This window comes from Phaseolus vulgaris, chromosome 4 (genome assembly GCF_051622355.1).
Source record: "Phaseolus vulgaris cultivar YP4 chromosome 4, ASM5162235v1, whole genome shotgun sequence".
In the NCBI taxonomy this organism is placed as follows: domain Eukaryota; kingdom Viridiplantae; phylum Streptophyta; class Magnoliopsida; order Fabales; family Fabaceae; genus Phaseolus; species Phaseolus vulgaris.
The window spans coordinates 5,818,132-5,844,094 of NC_143501.1; the positions used below are offsets into that span (position 1 = coordinate 5,818,132).

General features: G+C 34.8%; 3 protein-coding genes and 1 pseudogene across 5 annotated transcripts in view; 2 read left to right on the forward strand and 2 right to left on the reverse strand.

Annotated features, from left to right (window-relative positions):
- LOC137836975 (UDP-glycosyltransferase 83A1) lies at positions 1 to 1,732 on the reverse strand. The gene is made up of 2 exons (XM_068645783.2): positions 1,122 to 1,732; positions 1 to 1,021 (listed from the first exon to the last, which is right to left on the reverse strand). The coding sequence occupies exons 1-2, from the start codon at positions 1,621 to 1,623 to the stop codon at positions 135 to 137; spliced, it is 1,389 nt and encodes a 462-aa protein (XP_068501884.2). The 5' UTR covers positions 1,624 to 1,732; the 3' UTR covers positions 1 to 134.
- A 7,925-nt stretch (positions 1,733 to 9,657) lies between these two features.
- LOC137836966 (UDP-glycosyltransferase 83A1) lies at positions 9,658 to 11,361 on the reverse strand. The gene is made up of 2 exons (XM_068645775.2): positions 10,781 to 11,361; positions 9,658 to 10,680 (listed from the first exon to the last, which is right to left on the reverse strand). Exons 1-2 carry the CDS (start codon positions 11,280 to 11,282, stop codon positions 9,794 to 9,796), a joined length of 1,389 nt encoding a protein of 462 aa, XP_068501876.2. The 5' UTR covers positions 11,283 to 11,361; the 3' UTR covers positions 9,658 to 9,793.
- A 1,623-nt stretch (positions 11,362 to 12,984) lies between these two features.
- LOC137836973 (putative disease resistance RPP13-like protein 1) lies at positions 12,985 to 17,300 on the forward strand (annotated as a pseudogene). Its single transcript, XR_016520465.1, has 2 exons — positions 12,985 to 16,511; positions 16,999 to 17,300. The product of XR_016520465.1 is annotated as a putative disease resistance RPP13-like protein 1 (transcript).
- Positions 17,301 to 19,074: 1,774 nt separating this feature from the next.
- Positions 19,075 to 25,963, forward strand: part of LOC137836972 (putative disease resistance RPP13-like protein 1) — a 49,682-nt gene continuing 42,793 nt past the window's right edge. The window contains exons 1-3 of one of the 2 annotated variants that reach the window (XM_090301412.1): positions 19,075 to 19,707; positions 19,793 to 22,942; positions 23,425 to 24,415. In XM_090301412.1, coding sequence (XP_090157538.1) covers positions 19,230 to 19,707; positions 19,793 to 22,878 — 3,564 coding nt within the window. In that variant the 5' untranslated portion in view covers positions 19,075 to 19,229 and the 3' untranslated portion in view covers positions 22,879 to 22,942; positions 23,425 to 24,415. Of the gene's footprint in view, positions 22,943 to 23,424; positions 24,416 to 24,675; positions 25,109 to 25,963 lie in introns of those variants that run through there. The other variant, XM_090301411.1, reaches the window with a different exon arrangement.

Sequence of the window (25,963 nt, forward strand, 5' to 3'; positions counted from 1 at the left end):
TTTAAAATAGTTTTTTTTTATAGATTGGAATATGCCTTAAACATTCCTATTTGTTTAATTTATTTCTGATAAAAAAACGGTAAAATAAAACACTAATCCAAAACTATAATTAACCTAAGCACAAATCTGAACTCTTATTCCTTTATCTCCTTCACAAAGCTCTTAAAGTTCTCATAAGATGTTCCTCCTTTTGCTATGTTCTTCATCACTTTCTCCTTCAACACCACACACCTACATTTTATGTTCTCATCATTAAATAATTGTTCCACTTTGGTTTTCAACTCTCCACGTGAAACAATCCCATTTTGATCCTTGTCAATCCCCAACCCAACCTTTAACTCATCACAAATATGTGCTTTGTTGTAAAGTTGCTCTCCAAAGTATGGCCAACACAATAAAGGTACCCCATTGGACAAACCTTCCATGGTAGAATTCCAACCACAATGAGTCACAAAACATGCTATGGCAGGGTGGCTTAAAACCTTTTGTTGAGGAGCCCAATTAACTATCTTACCCTTATGTCCTTGGAATTCATGAGGGTATGCCATTTTATTGTCTTCTCTTATAACCCAAAGAAAAGGTCTGTTGGTGAGGTGTAGTCCAAGGGCAAGTTCATTGAATTGGTTTTGGTCAAAAAGAGTGAAACTACCAAAGGCAACATACAACACAGAACCATCAGCTTGTTCATCTAGCCAACTCATGCAGGAGTGGTCTTCTTTCCAGAATTGTCCCATTGATTTTGTAGCTGCACTTTTGTTATGATCATTATCATTGCTTCTCAACAATGGCCCAATTGGGATGATGTTCGGAAGAAATAATAATGTCTCAGGTTCAAGTTCATGTGTGGTGTTGCATAGCCACCACTGTGTCAAATGTAAACTTCGTGCGCAATACAGCAAATACTTAAGCACTTTCTTACCAGTTGTTAGGTCACCGATATTCAACCAAAAAAAGTCTTTTGGATCCATCTCAGGCATACTTGGCGAAATCTGAATTCTCTTTTCTGTAGTTAATGTTAAACCTTCAGCGAAAAACCAACAAAAAAACATTAGCTTATACAATAGACGTATAAATTAAGTTATAAATTATGTTCAAACATAAGAATACGATAATATTCTTACCTAAATCAGAGTCTATAATTCCCTCATCAATAAGCACAGGGATGTTGTACAGCAAGGTGAAAAAAGTTGCTGATGCAGGACACAACACAGCTCCTTTGATTCCCAGTTTAGTCCCAACATCCAAAGCCCAAGCCATGCACAAATCAGCAACAATGAAGTTGATTCTGTTCTCACCTTTCAAATGAATATCCTCTATGAGCTTCTCAAGTGCTTCTGGCATGGTGTTTGGAATGGCATCACACATCTTGGCCAGATCGTTTCTGTCATCATCAGGTCCTAAACCATCAGAGATTGAAACCAACTTCAGCACTGATTCTTCATCATCAAGGGTAGAACTATCTTGTTGCTCCACCATGGAACTCACCACTCTCCTGTGGATAAAGTCTGTGTTCACAAAAATGACTTTGCATCCATTCTGAACCAACTTCTGCGAGAAGGTCATCATGGGATTCACATGCCCTTGTGCTGGATATGGTAAAGCTAGCACAGTTGGAGTTCTCATGTTAACACTCTTTTTATTTGGTTTCTATTGATTCTGATTTTCTGAGACCAATTATGCATGCATCTATTCATCTATATATAGGCACAGCCCCTCACTATATCATAATCGTGTATATACGTACCAATTACAATCTAGGTCACGATCAGTCAAAATCTTCGGCTATCATAAATTTCATGTAAGAAGAAATGTAGAAAGTTTGTGTGTTCACAACAATAATTTTGTCATTCTATACCTCTTTACATTTCCTTGTACTTCTCTGATTCGACTTTAGTGTTTTTATCATTAAACTTTTGTTTTTTAGTTTATTAATTGATTTAGCATTATGGTGTTATTTAATTACGAGAATCATGTAATTAGTGTAAGAAATTAGACGTGAAGGCTAGGGAAAAAACGGATGGTGGGTCTTTGATCTGGGATGTGGTGGAAGGGGGTCACTATGAGATTATGTGTGCAGAGAGTAGGATGAGGCAGTGCAGAATTGTGTAGGTGCTGGTCTAGATTTGCTCTGTCATGCATTGCATATTTGTTGCTTTAGTTTTATCAATCTATGTCTTAGCCAAAGGCTAGGAGCTGTTTGGATAGGAATGTCTTCTTAACAGCAAAACAGCAAAACTAATTTGTCCTGCATAATTTTGCATACTAGATAGGAACTTTGGGAATGGTTTTGCTAGATCTAATTTTTATATAAGGGTTCAAACATTCCTAAAATATCCCTTCTAATTTTATTTACTTTTTGCTTATAAAAAAATTGTAAAAAATATTTCTTTTAATTTAGATGAATTTGAAAGGAAAGGTTAATAAATGAAAATTTTCAAATAATAAAAAGATTGGTAGAAGGATAGTTGAGAAGTGCAACAGATTGCCTCTAACTTTGAAAACAATTGGATGTCTTTTACGCACAAAGTCATCCATTTCAGATTGAAAAAACATATTGGAAAGTGACATATGGGAGCTACTAAAAGAGCACAATGAAATAATCTCTTTGCTATTTCTAAGCTATTGCCACCTTCCTTCTCAGGGTATTTGATCATGATGGGGTTATTTTTTTTTGTTTTTACCAAAATGGAGTCCATTTAAAAAAAATTACAAATTTAGGCAAGTCGTGCCAATTTGGCACGACTTCATATGGACAAATCGTTCCAATTTGACACGACTCTGCCATGTCATACTAAAATCGTGCCAACTTGGCACGACTTCTGCCCTGTCATACCGAAGTCGTGCCAACTTGACACAAATCTGCCACATCTTAATTTTTAATTTTTTTTAAAAATTTTATTGTTTATATATTGGATAGTAAGTTATGTAATGCTAAAAATTAATTTGATACATAATTTTTTAAGAGGGTTAGTTTCAAGGAACAAAAAATTGGATATATATAATTATTTTTAAATTATTTAATTATTTCAAAATAATTACAAATTATTTATATTATTTGTTTTATTTAAAATTTATATAATTATTTCAAAATAATTACCGTACTTATACCTTTTTATATTTTAATATAAATGACATTAAAAAAAATAAACAGGTCAAAAAATGTATTATTTGAATTGTGATAAAAAAATTATTACTTTAGAAAAAAATAAATAATTGTAATACACGATTATCCAATTTTTTGTTCCTTAAAACTAACACTCTTAGAAAATTATGTATCAAATTAATTTTTTACATTACATAACTTACAACCCAATATATAAACAATAAAATTTAAAATAAAAATAAAAATTATGACATAACATAAGTCGTGGCAAGTTGGCATGACTTCAGTATGACAGGACAGAAGTCGTGCCAAGTTGGCACGACTTCATTATGACATGACAGAGTGGTGTCAAATTGGGCGATTTGTGCATATGAAATTGTGCTAAATTGGCACGACTTGCCTAAATTTGTAATTTTTTTTTAAACGGACACCATTTTGGTAAAAACAAAAAAAAATAACCCCATCATGGTCAAAAACCCTCATTCTCATCTTAAAAGGTGCTTTGCTTATTGTGTCTTATTTTCCAAAGATTATGAGTTTGTGAAGGAGAAGTTAATAATTTTCTTGTGAGTCCACAACATATTAGACGTCAAGAAGAAGTTGGTGAACATTACTTGAATGATCTATTGTCAAGGTCTTTCTTTCAACAATTAGGGGTCAAAAAGTGTTTTGAACAATCATGTCTTAGGAGGTGTTTCGTCATGCATGACCTTTTCAATCATTTGACAAATTCAATAATTTGACAAAATATGTCTGTGTGGATTTTTGTTCCAGATTGAAATTTGATAAAGGTTTTAATGGTTTTGGGAGTTTAAGTGAAACTAAAAGCTTCGTTAATTACGTGTTTAATATGTGAAGCTTCTGTCTTGTTCTAAGACATCTTTGTAGTACTTTTTTCTTCCTGCCCTTACAAGCCAGTGGATGTATGTATCATAAACTAATAACTAATTCCAACTAACTATATAAAGATAACCTTTGCAACACTTATACCAAATCAAGTCCCTATAAATTTAACCAAATTCTCTGTTTTTTTAATTTGGTTCTCTTGAATGTTTATTCAGAAATGTTGTCCCAATACTGGATTATGCTAAATCATGGAGAAATTGAATTATTCATAATAAACCATGTCATTATGTAACATGCTTGTCTCAAGTCTTAATGTGAAATGCTTTTAAGCTGAAATCTAATATGGTATAAGATTCTATAGCTCATTTGTGTTTAATTACAATAAACTGAGACAATTTGGGCATTGAAATTGTCTTAAAACAGGGTCCAATGTGCAAGGCCATACATCCATCCATTTTATTTTCCTTAATGTTCAGAACTTTAGACTACTAAATATTTTATTTTTCCTTTTTCTCATACTTTTGACCCTTCATGTATCATAATCCAGCATTCTATACTTATATAAACCAAGAAAAATGAACTTTTCTATTTGGACTGAGGAGTGGATTTGTGAGGATTAGAGAGTATGTGTGAGAGGATATGTGAGGTTGTTTGGATTGAGGGATGATAGAGTGGATTTGTGAGGATGATTTATTGTAAGTTTACAAATTTACCCTTGTTATTAAAAAATATTTAAATAATGAATTATGATTTTTTTTAGGTTTGAATTAATTAAATATTTTTAACATATAATATCTATAATTGTTTATATTTTTTAATAAAAGATTAAATATTTTTTTGTGTTAAATTGAAATAAATTTATTAAATACATTAAAATTTATGAAAATAATATTTATTATTATATTCATTTGTTACTTTATATAACTATATATGGTTGATATTATAAATTTTTTTGTATTTTGTATTTTATTATTTATAATTATATGTTGTTATTAATAGTATAATTAAATATTTTTGAAATTATAAATAATAAATAAATTTATATAATATTTAATTTTGTATATTGTAAATAAAATGGATGGACAAGAATATTTTGGTAAAATACAATAATCCTACATTAATCGCCACAAATCTCTTCATCAGCAGGGAGAAGGTTTGTCTTCTTTGGGGGACTAACGAAGTAGATTGGGTCGAAAACAAAGCTACAAACAACGCAGGGGGGTTCTTACGATGTGGAGTAATAAGTCGTTTCAGATGTTTAGTTTTGTAAACGGAAGGAACTATACTGTGATTGAAGGTTTTTGGAAGGTTATTAATGAGGTTTTTGTAACTATAGTGAATGTATATTGTTGTGGCTCTTTACGGGAAAAGAAAGAGATGTGGAAAAAGATCAATGGAGTCAGGTTGAATCAACTATCAAAGGCGTGGTGTATTATTGGAGATTTTAATTCTATTAGACGTCAAGAAGAGAGGAAGAGTTTGATTTCGACGTCAGATTATTCTAGAGAAATAAAAGGGTTTAATGATTTTATCAAAAAATCAGAATTGGTTGATATCCCGTTGGTTGGAAGGAAGTTTACTTCGTATAAACCCAATGGTTTGGTGAAGAGCAGAATCGACAGGGTTCTAGTTTCAAAGGAGTGGCTGGAATCTTGGCCTCACTGCCAACAATTCGTTTTAAACAAATCAATCTCTGACCATTGTGCGGTTATACTTAAAGAGGTGTCAGTGGACTGGGGCCCGAAACCTTTTAGGTGTTTGGATGTTTGGCAAAAAGATAGCAGATTTAAAGAGTTTGTGAGTTCGAGTTGGTCTTCTTATAGGTTATAGGAGGTGGGATTTTTATTTTCAAAAAAAAATTGAAAAAACTAAAAGCATATTTAAAAGTATGGAACAAAGAAGTCTTTGGAGGTGTAAATCTTGCCAGTAAGGAAGTGCAAAAGAAGATCGATGAATTAGATGTACGAGACAATGATGGTGGTTTAGTTGAGTCAGAAAGGGAAGAAAGAAAGTTCCTCTTTGCAAAACTTAATAAATTCAAATTTAAGCAAGAGGCTATTATGTTTCAGAAAGCAAGACAAAAGTAGTTAAAACAGGGGGATCTTAATACAAAGTTTTTTCACTCTGTAAACTGGAGAAGGGCAAGGAATCAGTTGCATGGGGTTTTCGTTAACGGTAAATGGTGTGAAGATAAGGAGGTGATCAAGGACAAGGTTCGTGTTTCCTTTGAAGATAGGTTTGCCATGAACGATGCTTGTCAAGTTAGATTGGACAATGTCAGGTTCAGTTCCATTTCGGAGTCCGATAATGAGTTGTTGATTGGAGATTTTCTGAAGATGAGGTTAGGGCTGTAGTTTGGAGTTGTGACAGTTCAAAGAGCCCTGGCTCTGATGGTTTCAATTTCGGTTTTTTAAAATTTTGCTGGGATATCATTAAAAAGGATGTGGTGTCGGCAGTGAAGAATTTTGCGGTTAATGGTCATTGACCCAGAGATTCAAACGCTTTGTTTCTTTGTTTAATACCAAAAGTAGAAAATCCTCAGCAGCTCGGTGAGTTTAGACCTATTTCATTAGTTGGGTGCTTGTATAAAATCATATCTAAAGTGCTATCTCTACGATTGAAAAAGGTAACTAGTAAAGTTATTGACGTTAGATAGTCGACTTTCCTTGAAGGAAGGGGTTTTTCTGGACAGTGTGTTAGTCGCCAATGAGGTTTTGGAAGAATATAAAAGAAAGAGGAAGAGTTGTGTTTTCTTCAAAGTTGACAATGAGAAGGCGTATGACTCGGTCAGTTGGGAGTTTATTTATTATATGCTAAGGAGGTTGGGTTTCTGTGATCTTTGGATCTATTGGATAAAGGGTTGTTTAGAATCAGCCTCGGTTTCAGTTCTAGTTAACGGTAGTCCACCTAGGGAGTTCTTTCCTAGGAAGGGACTTCGTTAAGGTCATCCGCTAGCACCGTTTCTCTTCCTTATTGTGGCAAAAGGGTTGGCTGGGGTATCAAGGGTGGCTGAAGAAAAGATTTGATTGACAGTTTGGAGGTTGGCAAGGATAAAGTGAAGGTAAATATGTTACAATATGCAAATGATATTTTGTTCTTCTGTGAAGCTAACACCAAAAGCGTTTTCAATATTAAGGCGATTTTGCAATGCTTCGAGCTTTCTTCTGGGCTTAGGGTGAATTTTTTGAAAAGTAGAATTGGTGGGACGGGGCTGGATCAGCTTTCGCTTCAGCGTTTGGCAGCTATTCTCAACTGCGACGTGATGGTTTCTCCTTTTGTTTACTTGGGATTGCCAGTTGGAGGGAATCACAAGCGTGGTGCCTTTTGGAATGGGGTGATAGAGAAAGTTTAGGCTAGGTTGAGCAGGTGGAAAGGGAGGTGCCTTTCGATGGCTGGGAGGATCTGTTTGTCAAGTCAGTTCTTTCCTCTATCCCGTTATTTTTTATGTCCTTATTCAAATTGCCTTTAGGGGTGGCAAATAAATTAGTTAGGATTCAAAGGAATTTTCTCTGGGGGTGGGGATCTGAAGGAAGGAAGATCGTTTGGGCTTCTTGGCAAAAGGTATGTAAGCCTCGCGATTTTTGGGGGGGCTTGGTATTATTGATTTAAAAATTTTTAACTTGGCTTTGTTAGGAAAATGGATTTGGAGGTTGGGTACGGATAAGGGTGGTCATTGGAAGGAGATTCTAGTTTCAAAATATGGTGGTTGGAAGTGCTTGAGAAAGGAAGGAAAAAGTCGTAGAAGCTCTCTTTGGTGGAAAGATTTGAAAGAGGTGTGAGCCTCAGAGGGTTGGGGAAGAAGTTTTGAAGATGGGTTCAACTGGAAAGTTGGTGATGGAAAGGATATTTCCTTCTGGGAGGATAATTGGTTGGGTTGCGATGCGTTGAAGAGAGCCTTTCCGAGACTGTTCTCTTTGTGTTTGGCCAAAGAGACAAAGGTGGCAGAGCTTGGATCTTGGTCTAATGGTGTTTGAGTTTGACATTTAGTCCGGCGAAGACCTTTTTTCGAATGGGAGAAGCCTTTGGTGGATCAATTTTGGCAGGTATTGCAAGGTGTTAGGTTGATTTTGGGAGAGGCGGATAGTTGTGTTTGGAAGGTCGGGGATCTTCAGAAGTTTTCAGTTAACTCTGCTTATATGCATGTTAGGAGGGATAGTGAGGTGGAAGGTTCTCCGGTATTCAATAAGTTGTGGAGATGTAAAGCCGTACCTTTTGCTTTATTTACTGTTTGGAGGGTTCTGGAGAATAAGACTGCTACTAGGGTCAATCTGGAAAGGCGAGGGGTGATGGTTGAAAATGCTTTGTGTTGTCTGTGTGGGAAGGAGGAAGAGTCTTCCGCCATTTGTTTTTTATTGCAATTTTACTTGGCGTGTTTGGTGTTTTTGCTATAAGTGGCTTAGAGTTTCGTTTGTGTCTCACATTGATCCTAAGTCCAACTTTGCTCATTTCTGGATGAGTCAGTCTTCAAACTCGGTTAACATTGTGTGGAGTACAATTTGGGTGGGGGTTGTGAGTGAAATCTGGAATCACAGGAACCTTATCATTTTCAAAAGGGGTGTGACTGATGTGTCAGAAATGCTTGCAATGGTGCAAGTAAAGGTTTGGTCTTGGATTTCCACAAAATCTCGTTCTACTTCGTTTTCCTATTCTGATTGGTGTTTAGAACCTTCGGCATGCATGATGATTGTTCCTTGAAGTTTTTACGTGTTAGTTTGGTTAGTGCTTTCATCAGTTAGGTAGGCGGTTCTAGTTAAAAGTTGGTTCTCATTTATTTATTGTTTATTGCTGATAAAAATAAAATAAAATAAAAAGAACCATCCACCCTCTCCCCATCCACTCTCCCACCCTCAAAATCTTTGAAACAAACAAAAAAAAAATATTCCCTCCCTCCTGAAAACAAACATGTGGACCACCATGAATTAAGTTTCTTTTGACTCTTTCTCCTCCACTGTCAGAATCATGTGGTGGATCAGAAGTTGAGATTGAAATTGTTTAACAATCATCTTTTCGAATTTTTAATCCTTTTCTTATCTTAGTCTGCCTTGTGTATTTGTATGTGTATTATTTGTGTGGTTATTGGAAACTTTCTTGTGTCTTTTTATAGTTATAACACATTCTTTTAGTTTATCTATTTAATTGTTTATATAAAAAAATGTCAGTTTATTATCATGTAACTTGAACTATATTCAGGATCAGTTCGAAAAATATACAAGTTTATTTCTTACCTATTATAGAATAAGAAATGACCCATTTTTACATTTCAAAAATATTTTATGAAATTGAAATAAATATGATTAATAAAGAAAATTTATAATAAAATGATAAAAATATCTATTTTTATCATAATTTCTACCATGACCGTCTATTTTATTTAATAATATGGTGAAATCAACAAAGAATAACATAATGAATTGGGTATTGCACATACACATTCATTGCCAATTGTAACTGCATGGGTTATCGAAATGATTGCATCCATTATTGAGGGACTATCATCATATATAATACAAGTTTTTTTTGTAATTAATATCAAGTTAGTTTGGACTGGGAATAAAGTTGTTTAACTTTTTTTGATTTATTTGTTTTTGACGGTTTTAAAAAAGACAATACCAAATTATGTAAGGTTTACTTTTTTGCTATGGCTATTATGAACTGTTTTTTTGAGAGTTCTGATGTAACATTCTTTTACTGATGTAATTTTAGAGGACTATTTAAAATAGTTTTTTTTTATAGATTGGAATATGCCTTAAACATTCCTATTTGTTTAATTTATTTCTGATAAAAAAACGGTAAAATAAAACACTAATCCAAAACTATAATTAACCTAAGCACAAATCTGAACTCTTATTCCTTTATCTCCTTCACAAAGCTCTTAAAGTTCTCATAAGATGTTCCTCCTTTTGCTATGTTCTTCATCACTTTCTCCTTCAACACCACACACCTACATTTTATGTTCTCATCATTAAATAATTGTTCCACTTTGGTTTTCAACTCTCCACGTGAAACAATCCCATTTTGATCCTTGTCAATCCCCAACCCAACCTTTAACTCATCACAAATATGTGCTTTGTTGTAAAGTTGCTCTCCAAAGTATGGCCAACACAATAAAGGTACCCCATTGGACAAACCTTCCATGGTAGAATTCCAACCACAATGAGTCACAAAACATGCTATGGCAGGGTGGCTTAAAACCTTTTGTTGAGGAGCCCAATTAACTATCTTACCCTTATGTCCTTGGAATTCATGAGGGTATGCCATTTTATTGTCTTCTCTTATAACCCAAAGAAAAGGTCTGTTGGTGAGGTGTAGTCCAAGGGCAAGTTCATTGAATTGGTTTTGGTCAAAAAGAGTGAAACTACCAAAGGCAACATACAACACAGAACCATCAGCTTGTTCATCTAGCCAACTCATGCAGGAGTGGTCTTCTTTCCAGAATTGTCCCATTGATTTTGTAGCTGCACTTTTGTTATGATCATTATCATTGCTTCTCAACAATGGCCCAATTGGGATGATGTTCGGAAGAAATAATAATGTCTCAGGTTCAAGTTCATGTGTGGTGTTGCATAGCCACCACTGTGTCAAATGTAAACTTCGTGCGCAATACAGCAAATACTTAAGCACTTTCTTACCAGTTGTTAGGTCACCGATATTCAACCAAAAAAAGTCTTTTGGATCCATCTCAGGCATACTTGGCGAAATCTGAATTCTCTTTTCTGTAGTTAATGTTAAACCTTCAGCGAAAAACCAACAAAAAAACATTAGCTTATACAATAGACGTATAAATTAAGTTATAAATTATGTTCAAACATAAGAATACGATAATATTCTTACCTAAATCAGAGTCTATAATTCCCTCATCAATAAGCACAGGGATGTTGTACAGCAAGGTGAAAAAAGTTGCTGATGCAGGACACAACACAGCTCCTTTGATTCCCAATTTACTCCCAACATCCAAAGCCCAAGCCATGCACAAATCAACAACAATGAAGTTGATTCTGTTCTCACCTTTCAAATGAATATCCTCTATGAGCTTCTCAAGTGCTTCTGGCATGGTGTTTGGAATGGCATCACACATCTTGGCCAGATCGTTTCTGTCATCATCAGGTCCTAAACCATCAGGGATTGAAACCAACTTCAGCACTGATTCTTGTTCATCAGGGCTAGAACTATCTTGTTGCTCCACCATGGAACTCACCACTCTCCTGTGGTTAAAGTCTGTGTTCACAAAAATGACTTTGCATCCATTCTCAAGCAGCTTCTGTGAGAAGGTCATCATGGGATTCACATGCCCTTGTGCTGGATATGGTAAAGCTATCACAGTTGGAGTTCTCATGTTAACACTGTTTTTATTTGGTTTCTATTGATTCTGATTTCTGAGGCCAATTATGCATTCATCTGTTCATGTATATATAGGCACAGCCCCTCACATTAAAAACGTTAATCAATGCCTTAACTATATCATAATCACAGTAAGAAATATCTTTGGATGAATTTGAAAGGAAAGGTAATAAATGAAAATTTTCAAATAATAAAATACATTTTCTAAAGTTCAGGTATACATATAAATGTTAAAAATGGAAATATACCATTTTCTTTCATTATAAAAAATATTGCATATAGTCACTAGTGTGGGCCAAAGACAGGACATAAAGAGGTAAACACTGATCCTAGATGCTTGTTAGTGTCGGCAACTGAGCTCAAAAGCAAATGCAGATTGAATCAGCTAAATCGATGCAAGCTTGATCACAACCCATATTTGTAGTACTTTTTTGTTCTAAGGCATCTTTGTAGTACTTTTTTCTTCCTGCCCTTACAAGCCTGTGGATGAATGTATCATAAACTAATAACTATATAAAGATAACCTTTGCAACACTTATACCAAATCAAGTCCCTATAAATTTAACCAAATTCTCTGTTTTTTGAATTTGGTTCTCTTGAATGTTTATTCAGAAATGTTGTCCCAATACTGGATTATGCTAAATCATGGAGAAATTGAATTATTCATAACAAACCATGTTATTATGAAACATGCTTGTCTCAAGTCTTAATGTGAAATTCTTTTAAGCTGAAATCTAATATGGTATAAGATTCTATAGCTCATTTGTGTTGAATTACAATAAACTGAGACAATTTGGGCATTGAAATTTTCTTAAAACAGGGTCCAATGTGCAAGGCCATACATCCATCCATTTTATTTTCCTTAATGTTCAGAACTTTAGACTGCTAAATATTCTATTTTTCCTTTTTCTCATACTTCTTGACCCTTCATGTATCATAATCCAGCATTCTATACTTATATAAACCAAGAAAAATGGACTTTTCCCTGAGCACTCATTAAGCCATTAACCCTCTTGCAGAAACAAAACTGGATGAAATTAAAGATAAAAGATTGCAAGCCATTTGTTAAAACGTCATCAAGTATCCATTCTCAAACAATTCTGATTCTTCCAATAAAAACTCATTTCTCTCCTGTTTTATTTCACATCCTTCTAATCACTCTTCCCATTCAAAAATAACAGTTAATTATATTTTACTATTTTATTACCTCTCCTCTACAATCTCGAGATCCTGCTGCAGCAGAAAAGCTCTTGCTCTGCACTAAAAGTTTAAAGACTCTGAACAGCAACAACAAAGTTACACAAGTGTAAAGTTTCTTGTTGACCAAGTATTGTCTTGTATAGATGGAGATAAAAAGTGATTATTTGGAGCCAACACCTCTCTACAAATCTTGTATATTCAAAGAGTGGATTAAGAGTCTTTTACCGATGAAGATTTACTTCTACTCCCTCTCACTTTGCTAAATGCAAGTGATTCAAAATATAAGTTAAGTAAGAGTTAGATAAATTCAACAGTTAGATTTATTCATTAAATACGACTGCCATATCAGAAAATTCAACCTTTTCTAGATGCAGATTTTCTACACTATGGATTTATACACTCACAAGTCCAACTCATCAAAACCCTTGAATAAAAGTCAAACTGCTATAGTTTGAACCATCCACTACTAGTCCAACTATCGCTTTTTCTTATTGGTGGCTAGATCAGGGAATTCATCAAGTTTGAACCATTCACTTCTAATTAATCCAACTATCACTCTTTCTTATTCGTGGCTGCATCAGTGAGAATATTCTAGTTTTCAACAAGACTCAAACAAAAGATGTTCCACCATCTTAAAGTCAAGTCATCCTCTGTAGAACATCGTATACTCATCTCATCAATAATTGTTACGAACTGAAACTGATTTCTATTAACCCTATCCCTCACCAATTTCTACCATGGCAGCAGAACTTGTTGGTGGTGCTCTTCTTTCGGCTTTCCTTCAGTTTGCATTCGATAGGCTGGCCTCTCCTCAGGTTATAGACTTCTTTCGGAGAAGAAAACTTGATGAGAAACTGCTCGGCAATTTGAACATCATGCTACACTCCATCAATGCTCTCGCTGATGATGCTGAACTAAAGCAGTTCACAGATCCACATGTCAAAGCATGGCTTTTTGCGGTCAAAGAGGCTGTCTTTGATGCAAAGGATCTTTTGGACGAAATAGATTATGAACTCACCAGATGTCAAGTGGAAGCTGAACTTGAACCTCAAACCATCGCTTACAAGGTATCAAACTTCATCAACTCTACTTTCAGTTCATTTAACAAGAGAATTGACTTAGGGTTGAAAGAAGTCTTAGAAAAATTAGAATATCTTGCAAGGCAAAAGGGTGCTCTTGGTTTGAAAGAGTGTACTCATTCTGGTGCTGGATCAGGTAGTAAAGTGCCATCATCTTCTTTGGTGGTTGAAAGTGTTATTTATGGCAGAGATGCTGACAAAGATTTAATCATTAATTGGCTCACATCGGAAACCAATAATCAAAACCAGCCATCAATTCTTTCTATTGTGGGTATGGGTGGGTTGGGTAAAACCACACTCGCTCAACATGTATACAATGACCCAAAGATTAACAGTGCTAAATTTGATACCAAAGCTTGGGTCTGTGTTTCAGATCATTTTCATGTTTTGACCGTGACAAAAACTATTCTTGAGGCAATCACTGATAGAAAAGATGACAGTGGAAACCTAGAAATGGTTCACAAAAAACTGAAACAAAATTTGTTAGGAAAGAAATTTCTTCTTGTATTGGATGATGTTTGGAACCAAAGACGAGACGAATGGGAAGCTGTGCAAACTCCTCTTACCTACGGCGCTACTGGAAGTAGAATTCTTGTGACAACACGTGATGAGAAAGTTGCTTCTAACATGCAATCTAAAGTGCATCGCCTAAAACAATTACGAGAGGATGAATGCTGGAACGTTTTTGCAAAACACGCATCAATAGATGATAATCTTGAATTGAACAATGAGCTAAAGGAGATTGGTAGAAGGATAGTTGAGAAGTGCAAAGGATTACCTTTAGCTTTGAAAACAATTGGATGTCTTTTACGCACAAAGTCATCCATTTCAGATTGGAAAAGCATATTGGAAAGCGACATATGGGACTTACCAAAGGAAGAGAGTGAAATTATTCCTGCGCTATTTCTGAGCTATCACTACCTTCCTTCTCATCTTAAACGGTGCTTTGCTTATTGTGCCTTATTCCCTAAAGATTATGAGTTTGTGAAGGAGAAGTTAATTTTGTTGTGGATGGCCCAAAACTTTCTAGGATGCCCTCAACAGGTTAGACATCCTGAAGAAGTTGGTGAACAATATTTCAATGATCTTTTGTCAAGGTCTTTCTTTCAACAATCAATCACCAAAAGGGGTTTTGTCATGCATGACCTTCTGAATGATCTAGCAAAATATGTTTGTGGGGACATCTGTTTCAGGTTGAGATTTGATAAAGGAAAATGTATACCAAAAACAACCCGTCATTTTTCATTTGCATTAGATGATGTCAAATGTTTTGATGGTTTCGGGAGTTTAACTGATGCTAAAAGACTGCGTTCATTTATTTCAATTACAGAAATTGGGAGAACATGCATTGGCTATTATCCTTGGGAGTTCAAGATTTCAATACATGATGTGTTCTCCAAGTTTAATTTTTTACGTGTTATATCTCTCTATTCTTGTTTGGACCTTGTAGAGGTCCCAAATTCTATAGGTAATCTTAAACATCTCCAATCGTTAGACCTTTCGAAAACTGGGATACAAAAGCTACCCGACTCAACATGTTTGCTCTATAACTTGCTAATACTAAAGTTGAACTTTTGTGGATATCTGAAGGAGCTGCCATCAAATTTGCATAAACTCACCAAATTACGTTGCCTGGAGTTTAAAAATACAAAAGTGACAAAGTTGCCAATGGATTTGGGAGAATTAAAGAATCTTCGAGTACTGAGTACCTTTTTTGTCCATAAAAATAGTGAATTCAGTAATAAACAGCTAGGAGGACTCAATCTTTATGGAGACCTATCAATTAAGGAGCTGCATAATATTATGAATTCATCGGAAGCATTAGCAATGGACTTGAAAAACAAAACACACCTTATGAGGTTAAAGTTAAAATGGAATAAAAATCACACCCCTGATGATCCAAGGAAAGAAAAGGAACTACTTGAGATTCTGCAGCCCTCCAAACACTTGGAGCGTTTGTCAATCAGAAACTACAAAGGTATAGAATTCCCAAGTTGGATATTTGATAATTCGTTATCAAATTTGGTGTTCTTACGGTTGGAGGACTGTAAATATTGTCTATGTTTGCCTCCCCTTGGGCTTTTGTCATCTCTGAAGATCCTCAAAATTAGACGGCTTGATGGAATAGTGAGCATTGGTGCTGAATTTTATGGGACCAACTCTTCATTTACGTCCTTGGAAAGGTTGGAATTCTACAACATGAAGGAATGGGAAGAATGGGAATGTAAAACTACTTCTTTTCCACGTCTTCAACATCTTTCTGTGGATCAATGTCCCAAGCTGAAAGGTTTGTCAGAGCAACTTATTCATTTAAAGAAATTATTTATTTCTCACTGTGATAAGCTCATCATTAGCGGCATGGACACATCATCGCTTGAACTCTTGGAAATTGTTTCATGCCCACTTGTGAATGTTCCCATGATCCATTACAATTTCCTTGAACAATTGACGATTGATGCTGCCTGCAACTCTCTTACAATTTTTCTGCTAGATTTCTTTCCAAAGATCCGTTTAATTCACCTGAGAAGGTGCCAAAATCTGAGAAGAATTTCACAGGAGCACACTCATAATCATCTCAAGGAATTAACAATTGATGATTGCCCTCAATTTGAATCATTTCCTAGTGAAGGATTATCTGCACCGTTGCTACAAAATAATTGTAAGTCGAGGAGCTGAGAATTTGAAGCTGTTGCCAAAACGCATTCAAATACTGGTGGGATCCCAGAGGATGGTCCAGCCAAGCTTACAAGAAGATGGTCTGCCCAAATCTGTCTCTTCTCTTACAACTTGGGAATGTTCATTGCTCAAACAGAGTTGTCAGAATCCAGAAGGCGAAGACTGGGGAAAGATTAATCACTTTCAGAAACTGAGTGTTAGGTAATAAGATGAAGCTAAAGTTCAGAAAAAGATGTGGAGCAAATCCCATTTTTCTGCCTCTTCTACAGGTGCTAATTAATTTTCCACAATATCCCTCTCCCTTTTCAATTACATTTTTCTTAAGTTGCAAATATTTCACTCTGTAATCAGCATTTACTAAACCTTCAAAAGTAATGGTAACGTTATGCATGTGTTTCAACCCAAATTTGCATAGGCATGATTGTGTAGCCTGTCACCTGACATGTAGATTAGGTATGTAAAGCTTGTGTAATTATTGAACTGTAAAAGGTATACATGTGTGTTAATGGAAGCAACATTACAATATATTTTAGATATATGATCTGCATATAAAGTCATCCAGTTTTCCCCATGGATGTGTATATATATATATACATGACAGCATAAAACAAAACCACTGTCTCCTCATCAAGTTTCTGCACTGCAGGGATTTACTTTATGTCAGGATAACAAGTGGCAAATAGAAATTATATTTCACTTTATTCATATTTATCTTCCAATATATATATATATGAACGGTTTTGTCATCTGTTTTAGGAGAAAACTATAATCTGTTTCTACCAATGTGTCAAGATATAATGAAGAGAAAACAAGTAGAGGGGTTTGAAATTGGATCATCAGAGGATGAGTAACTAAATAAGTCCAGGCAAACTACTACATCTGAGAGAGAGATTGAAGGAATAGGAATTGTGACATGTAAAGGCTTCTAAGCATCCATTCTTAGAACTTGAAATTATACATGCTTTTCTTACTGAATTGTGAAATAGCATTCCAGTTGTTTTCTAGCAATGTACCATGATAATATAAAGAGAAAATAAGTACAAGTGATTGAAATTCTGTTATCTGAGGATGAGTTTTCCAATACAATTCCCAGGCAAACTCCTACATCTAAGAGGGAAATTGAAATAAAGGAGGAGTGAAAGGAAAATACTTTTAAACATTACTTCATAGAACATGTACTGGTTTTCTAGCTGATTGGGAAAGTGGAATTGAAATAGTGAGCATTGTAACAGCTTATACTTTTTGCTTTTCCACCTTGGATTTTCATTTGTTCATAAAATTAGAAGAGGAGAGATTCAAGTAAGTAACCTGATTAGTAAAGCTTGAGTACTTGAACCAAACAAAGTACATGTATTTGTTAATGGAAGAAGCTTTAGATATTTTACAATATATTTCACTTGATACTTCATTTTTCTAACTAAACTGTTTTTCTGAACCTCTTCGTGGGTCTATTTTCAAGAAATCTTGTATATATTGAAACTGTCACCTCTTTGACTCTTACATTAGAGAAATGAACTCATGCAATTCACAATTTCAACTCATTGTTGAACTGTCAGAACTTTGTGTAGTTATTCTCTTCCACCATGGATCCTCAAATTTCCAATAACTCTTCCACCAATGAGTCTTTTATTATGATTGATGTACAACTAAACATTGATTTGTGTTAAAAGTCTGTAATATACATTGTTAAAAAAATTGTATTCCTACTAATTAATAGAAAATGACTTGGCTTACTGCAACTAAAAAATTTAAGTCAATATGATAAATACATTTTTATAAATTAATTAAAGATTAGATGAGAAGTAAACATACAAGCTTTAAAAAGTAATTAAACATTTTTTTGAATTTTGAAAACAATATACAAGTGAAATTATAAGTATTTAAAAAATCTAGCAATTAAGAAAACAGTGCAGACGTGATTGTTTGAAATTCAGCACAGTAGATATTAAAGAAGTAAGACGTTTTCCTTCTTCATACATTGTTTCCTAAATATATATAAAAGCAAAATTATTCTCGAAAAACATGATTATTCTCTGAACATGATTTTGGAGAGGTCCTTTCTGAGCATGTTGTAAACTATATTAATATTAATAATATAAGGTAATAGTCTATGCTTATAAAAGGAAAAAAATGAAGCAGAACATGGTGAGAAGATGTAATGCAGAAGCTTAATAGAAAGAAATGACTTCTGTCTTGTGACCTTAATTAACTCAAACAATTACTTAAAGAATTGAGATTTGGGAAAGTTACAGAGATCACTCTTGCTTCTCATAACCAAATGCTCTTAATATATATTGCCTCAGTATTTCACACAGAAGCTGAGACCTATCACAGAAGAATTTCATTAGTTTTTTATTCATACACGCTAAACATAGCATAATAATATAATATAAAGTCATACATCAGCATTATTTTAATTTTAAAATGAAGATTTTATATTCAAACGATAAGATTTTTCTTTTCTTTTCTTGAAGTAATATTTTAAAACTTGAAATACATAAAAAAAAACTGTTAACAAATTATATAATTGATCAATATTTAAGGGTATCTTCTTTCCACAAGTTGAAGCTACAGAGACAGAACAAGAAAATAAAGACGTATAAGACACCACTATTGTCCGACTTTTATTCATTAAATACGTTTGTGATATCATATCAGAAAATAAACAATTATTTCATGACTTTGGGGCTATCGACCTTATTTGGATACTCATTTCCTAGACTCAGGATTTTATACATTCAACATTGAATATAGAACTAATCGAACATAAAATATGTATCCAATGTTTGAAAACCAAACTTCAATCACTCTTTATGATTGGCTGAATCTTTGAATGCAACAAAGAATAGTGGTATTAATCTTTTAAGAAAGACTATATTGGTTGAGTAGCCATCAAAGAAAACTATGTTCTAAAATACTTTACTACTCATCCTATCAACACATACTGCAGTTCAACACATCCTTAGTCTCATTTTCCAATTCCTACCATGGCAGCAGAAGTTGTTGGTGGTGCTCTTCTTTCGGCTTTTCTTCAGGTTGCATTCGATAGGCTCGCTTCTCCTCAATTTCTACACTTCTTTCGTGGAAGAAAACTTGATGAGAAACTGCTAGCCAATTTGAACATCATGCTGCACTCCATCAATGCTCTCGCTGATAATGCTGAACTAAGGCAGTTCAAAGATCCACACGTCAAAGCATGGCTTTTTGCAGTCAAAGAAGTTGTCTTTGATGCAGAGGATCTTTTGGATGAAATAGACTATGAACTCACCAGATGCCAAGTGGAAGCTGAATCTGAACCACAAACCATCACTCACAAGGTATCAAACTTCTTCAATGCTACTTTCAGTTCTTTTAACAAGAAAATTGACTCAGGGTTGAAAGAAGTGCTAGAAAAATTAGAATATCTTGCAAGGCAAAAGGGTGCTCTTGGTTTGAAAGAGTGTACGTATTCTGGTGATGGATCAGGTAGTGCTAGAAAAATTAGAATATCTTGCAAGGCAAAAGGGTGCTCTTGGTTTGAAAGAGTGTACGTATTCTGGTGATGGATCAGGTAGTAAAGTGCCACAGAAATTGCCATCATCTTCTTTGGTGATTGAAGGTGTTATTTATGGCAGAGATGCTGATAAAGATATAATCATTAATTGGCTCACATCTGAAACCGACAATCCTAACCAGCCATCAGTACTTTCCATTGTGGGAATGGGTGGGTTAGGCAAGACCACACTTGCCCAACATGTGTACAATGACCCAAAGATTGAAGATGCTACATTTGATAGCAAAGCTTGGGTCTGTATTTCAGATCATTTTAATGTTTTGACTGTGACAAGAACAATTCTTGAGTCAGTCACTCATAAAAAACATGATAGTGAAAATCTAGAAATGATTCACAAAAACCTTAAGGAAAAATTGTCAGGAAAGAAATTTTTTCTTGTTTTGGATGATGTTTGGAACGAAAGACTAGAAGAATGGGAAGTTGTGCAAACTCCTCTTAGTTATGGAGCTCCAGGAAGTAGAATTCTTGTCACAACTCGTGGTGAGAAAGTTGCTTCTATCATGAGGTCTAAAGTGCATCACCTAAAGCAATTAGAAGAGAATGAAAGCTGGAAAGTTTTTGAAAATCATGCATTAAAAGATGGTGATCTTGAATTTAGCGATGAGCTAGAGCATATTGGTAGAAGGGTAGTTAAGAAGTGCAAGGGATTACCTTTAGCTTTGAAAACAATTGGATGTCTTTTACGCACAAAGTCATCCATTTCAAATTGGAAAAGCATATTGGAAAGTGACATATGGGAATTACCAAAAGAAGACAGTGAAATCATCCCGGCGCTATTTCTAAGTTATCACTACCTTCCTTCTCATCTTAAAAGGTGCTTTGCTTATTGTTCCTTATTCCCCAAAGATTATGAGTTTGTGAAGGAGGAGTTAATTTTGTTGTGGATGGCCCAAAATTTTCTACAGTGTCCACAACAGATTAGACATCCAGAAGAAGTTGGTGAACAGTACTTCAATGATCTATTGTCAAGGTCTTTCTTTCAACCATCAAACGTCAAAAGGCATTTCATCATGCATGACCTTCTGAATGAGTTGGCAAAATATATTTGTGCAGATTTCTGTTTCAGGTTGAAATTTGATAAAGGTCAATGCATATCGAAAATAACCCGTCATTTTTCATTTAAATTCTATGACATAGAAAAATTTGATGGTTTAGAGAGTTTAACTTATGCTAAAAGACTGCGGTCATTTCTTCCACTTACAAAATATAGGACTCTTGAGCTTGGCCATTCTCCACGAATATCCAAGATTGTGATTACAACTATTATAAGAGCTTTCAATCAGTATCCATGGCAGTTCAAGATATCGATACATGATTTGTTCTCCAAAATTAAGTTCATACGCGTCTTATCTTTTAATGGTTGTTTGGACCTTAAAGAGGTCCCAAATTCTGTAGGTGATCTTAAATATCTCTATTCGTTAGATCTTTCGTATACTGAAATAAAAAAACTACCTGACTCAGTATGTTTGCTCTATAACTTGCTAATATTGAAGTTGAACAATTGTTCAAAGTTGGAAGAGTTACCCTTAAATTTGCATAAACTTACCAAATTGCGTTGCCTGGAATTTGAAGATACAAAAGTGAGAAAAATGCCAATGCATTTTGAGGAATTGAAGAATCTTCAAGTACTTAGTACATTTTTCATGGATAGAAATAGTGAGCTATGTACTATGCAACTGGGAGGACTCAATCTTCATGGAATGCTATCAATGAAAGAGTTGCAGAATATTTTGAATCCTTTGTATGCATTAGAAGCAAATTTGAAAAATAAACACCTTGTGAAACTAAAGTTAGAATGGAAGTCCGACTACATCCCTGATGATCCAAGGAAAGAAAAGGAAGTACTTGAGAATCTACAACCTTCCAAACAATTGGAGGGTTTGTCAATCAGAAGCTACGGTGGTACACAATTCCCAAGTTGGTTATTCAATAATTCGTTATCAAATTTGGTGTTTTTAGTGTTGGAGGATTGTAAATATTGCCTATGTTTGCCTCCTCTTGGACTTTTGTCATCTCTGAAAACCCTCAAAATTAGAGGGCTTAATGGAATAGTGAGCATTGGTGCTGAATTTTATGGGAGCAACTCTTCATTTGCATCCTTGGAGAGATTGGAATTCTACAGCATGAAGGAATGGGAAGAATGGGAATGTAAAACCACTTCTTTCCCACGTCTTCAACATCTTGATGTGGTTGAATGTCCAAAGCTGAAAGGTCTGTCAGAGCAACTCCTACATTTGAAGACACTGGATATTAATCACTGTGATAAGGTCGTCATTAGCGGAAACAACATGTACACATTGTCGCTTGAACTCATGAGGCTTTATTCATGTCCACTTGTGAATATTCCCATGACAACCCATTACTATTTCCTTAAAGAAATGCATATTGGTGGTTGGGACTCTCTTGCAATCTTTCCACTAGATTTCTTTCCAAAGCTCTGTTCACTTGAAATGAAAGGGTGCCAAAACCTAAGAAAAATCTCACACAAGGACACTCATAATCATCTCAAGGAACTAGAAATTGTTGATTGCCCTCAATTTAAATCATTCCTGGTTGAAGGATTATCTGCACTAGGAGCTGAGAATTTGACGTTTTTGCCAAAACCCATGCAAGTCTTGTTTCCATCCCTTACTATGCTGTGGATAATTAACTGTCCAGAAGTGGAGATGTTCACAGGTGGAGGTTTTCCATTAAATGTAAAATATGTTTGTCTTTCAAGTTTAAAACTTATCGCCTCCCTGAGAGAGGCTTTGGATGCAAACACATGTCTTGAAACCTTGATTATTAGACACTTGGACGTGGAGTGTTTTCCTGATGAAGTTTTGCTGCCACACTCTCTATCCTATTTAGAAATCTATGGTTGCCGAAATCTTAAAAAGATGGAGTACAAAGGTCTCCGCCACCTCACCTCTCTCGTACTTTTTGATTGTCCCAGCCTTGAATGCTTACCGGAGGAGGGTCTGCCCAAATCCATCTCTTCTCTTTCAATCATTGGTTGTCCACTGCTGAAGAAGCGTTGTCAGAATCCAGATGGCAAAGACTGGGGAAAGATTGCTCACATCCCAAAACTGTTTGTTGAGTAATAAGATGAGGCACAAGTTCAAAATTAGAGTTGCAGCTATTTCCATTTGTTTGCCACTTCAACAGGTGCCAATTCTCCACAATATCTCTTTACCTTTTCAATTACAATTTTCTTAGTTGCAAACAGTAACCCTATAATTATTGCCATTTTCCAAACAATAGCAGCATACATTATACTTCAACTTGATTTTTAAATTAATAATATAATTGGAAGCCAAGATCCTTACTTCTTTACCTGACTTCTCAGCTTTCTGAACAGAGTTCTTAGTGATATTCTTCATGACCCCTCATTCTGTCTTGAATAAGAGATGATGACATAATGTTTAATAGAGTACTTCAGCTTCTATTTTCAACAAAGTTTGGTCTGGCTTCTCACTCAAACAAAATTACAGTATGAGTTTCAATCTTTTGGTTTCTCCTTCCTTTCACCTCTCTATCTGTCCATTCAACTAATTTTATCTTATGTAAAGAAAAAAATTAAATTACGGCTTTGTTGTAGTTTCTGGGATGATACGAATTGTATTTATGGGGATGTTTTCCTTTTGCAGAATAATATGTAAATGGAAAGACTCTGATATATGTAAAGGGATGCTGTTGGAGTGAGTTTTCTTGGTATGGTTATTGCTGCATAGCAATTCTGATGGCTTAGGTGCTTAAAAAGTGCTATGGTGAAGGTCTGGATGGTGACGGCAATGATGTTGAAGTGTGCTGTTTGGCAAGTAATTTGCTGCATAATATGTTTGCTGCCACATACACTTTTTAATGCTTTTCTGTGCTGCTGGTGCGTCCTTTGCATGCTGCTCCTAGTGGCTTTTAGACAAATGCATTGTTCCTTTTCAGGCTTTTTCATTGCAGGATGGGTGTAGGTTTTTTTGTAAGAGCTGATGCAGACTTGTTTATCTAGTTTTGGCTCTGGAAATATGTATATTAAGCCATAGAATGTTTGTTTTTGTTCTAAGCCATAAGGGGAGTAACCTTGTGGTTATATATATGGGTTGGGATACCCCTAAAGTATCCTGTTAATTTAGATAAAAAAAAATATATATATGTAAAGGGAAGCCTTCAGCTTTTGGACTCACCCAGTTGTGAAAATTCCCATGATCCATTATGACTTCCTTCATGAAATAGTGATTGATGGTTGTGACTTGAATATTCAGAAAGTGGATGTTGACACTAAAAATTGTGAAGTGAAGAATTTCTAGCAAGTGCCATTTATTCTCGAAAGATTACTCTGTAGTTGGAAGGTATAGTTCCATCCATCACCATCCTTTAGCTTGGTATTCCAGAAAATTTATTTTCTTGTCCACACTTATCCATCTTTCTTCTTAATCCATGCTTGCTTGGTGCGTTAAATTAATAAAGTTTCTGACAAAAAAAAACAAACTTAACAGAATGCAGTTATTCACACCAGTTCTCATGTTCTTGGTTCTTTTTTAAAGAAAATACAGATTCATGATATATTGAAAATCCTGTCCATGATAAAATGAAGCTAGGGGTATTGACTGGAGACAAGATGAAAGAAACAGCTGAGAACATTGGGTACATTAACAATGGCTTGTTCTGAATAATCTTTCTCTTTTATTTTCTTCTTTTCTTTGATAAAACCTTTTTCTGGAATAAAAGTTTAAAGATTCTCAGCAGCAACAAGGTCCATAATATGCTTATCCAATCTCCAATCCAATGCTAATGTATCGATGATGTGTTGACTTATCTTTTGTTAGGTTTTGATTTTAAATTCATGATTTAATTGGAAGACAAGAAGCTTTACTAATCAATCATTCATACTATTTTTTTTACAGTATCCTTTTTTATATCTGGAGGGAGTAGAAGAGACCCTCTTTAGAGATCTTACTCTTGATCACTATTTCTGTCTTGAATCAAGCCTTCACAAGAGATGGTAAAGTGTTGTGTGGACTGTGATGTTATAAGGCTTTCCAAAGTCTGTTTCTACCAATGTGCCAAGATATGATAAAGAGAAAACAAGTAAAAGGATTTGAAATTGGATTATCAGAGGATGAGTTACCTAAACAAATTCAGGGCAAACTACAATATCTGATAGAGAGATAGAAGCAATGGGAGTTGTGAAATGTAAATGCTTTTAAGCATCCATTCTTAGAACTTGAAACTATACATGCTTTTCTTACTGAGTTATGAAATAGCATTCCAGTTGTTTTATAGCAATGTACCATGATATTATAAAGAGAAAATAAGTACAAGTGATTGAAATTCTGTTATCTGAGGATGAGTTTTCCAATACAATTCCCAGGCAAACTCCTACATCTAAGAGGGAAATTGAAATAAAGGAGTGAAAGGAAAATACTTTTAAACATTAATTCATAGAACATGTATTGGTTTTCTAGCTGATTGGGAAAGTGGAATTGAAATAGTGAGCATTGCTAACAGCTTTTACGTTTTGCTTTTCCACCTTGGATTTCCATTTGTTCATAAAATTAGCAGAGGAGAGATTTCAGTAAGTAACCTGATTAGTAAAGCTTGAGTACTTGGACCAAACAAGGCACATGTATTTGTTAATGGAAGAAGCTTTAGATATTTTACAATATAGTTTACCTGTGGCAGCATAAAACAAAACCAATTTATCCTCGTCCACAGTGAACTATTATTGATTAGTTCAGTGAACTAGTTATGTACTAAAAAATTGAAGACTTCTAAACTTCATTTTTCTGAACCTCTTCGTGGGTCTATTTGCTTCTGAACCTCTAGCAGAAACAAAAGGTAGATGAAATTAAAAAATAAAGATTTGAAGCCATATATAAAATGTGAATGAAAGAAATTCAAGATCACCATCCATTCCACTTCTTAAGCTTAGATATCAATCCCTTCCTCACACAGAGGATCAAAAGGAAACTGGTGCCAAGATGGTTGGACAAAGTGCAACTGTTAATTGAATCTATGGGTGGTTCTGAGTGCTGCGTGTGGTTTGAGACTGAATGGTTGTATTGTGATCATTGACACATTTACACATTTAACTGTTCAAAATTTCATCCACATGATTCATGACTGTTATATTAAAAAGTTGAATAAATGATTTCTTTCGTAAGGCTTCCATTAGAGAGAAGAAATTGAACA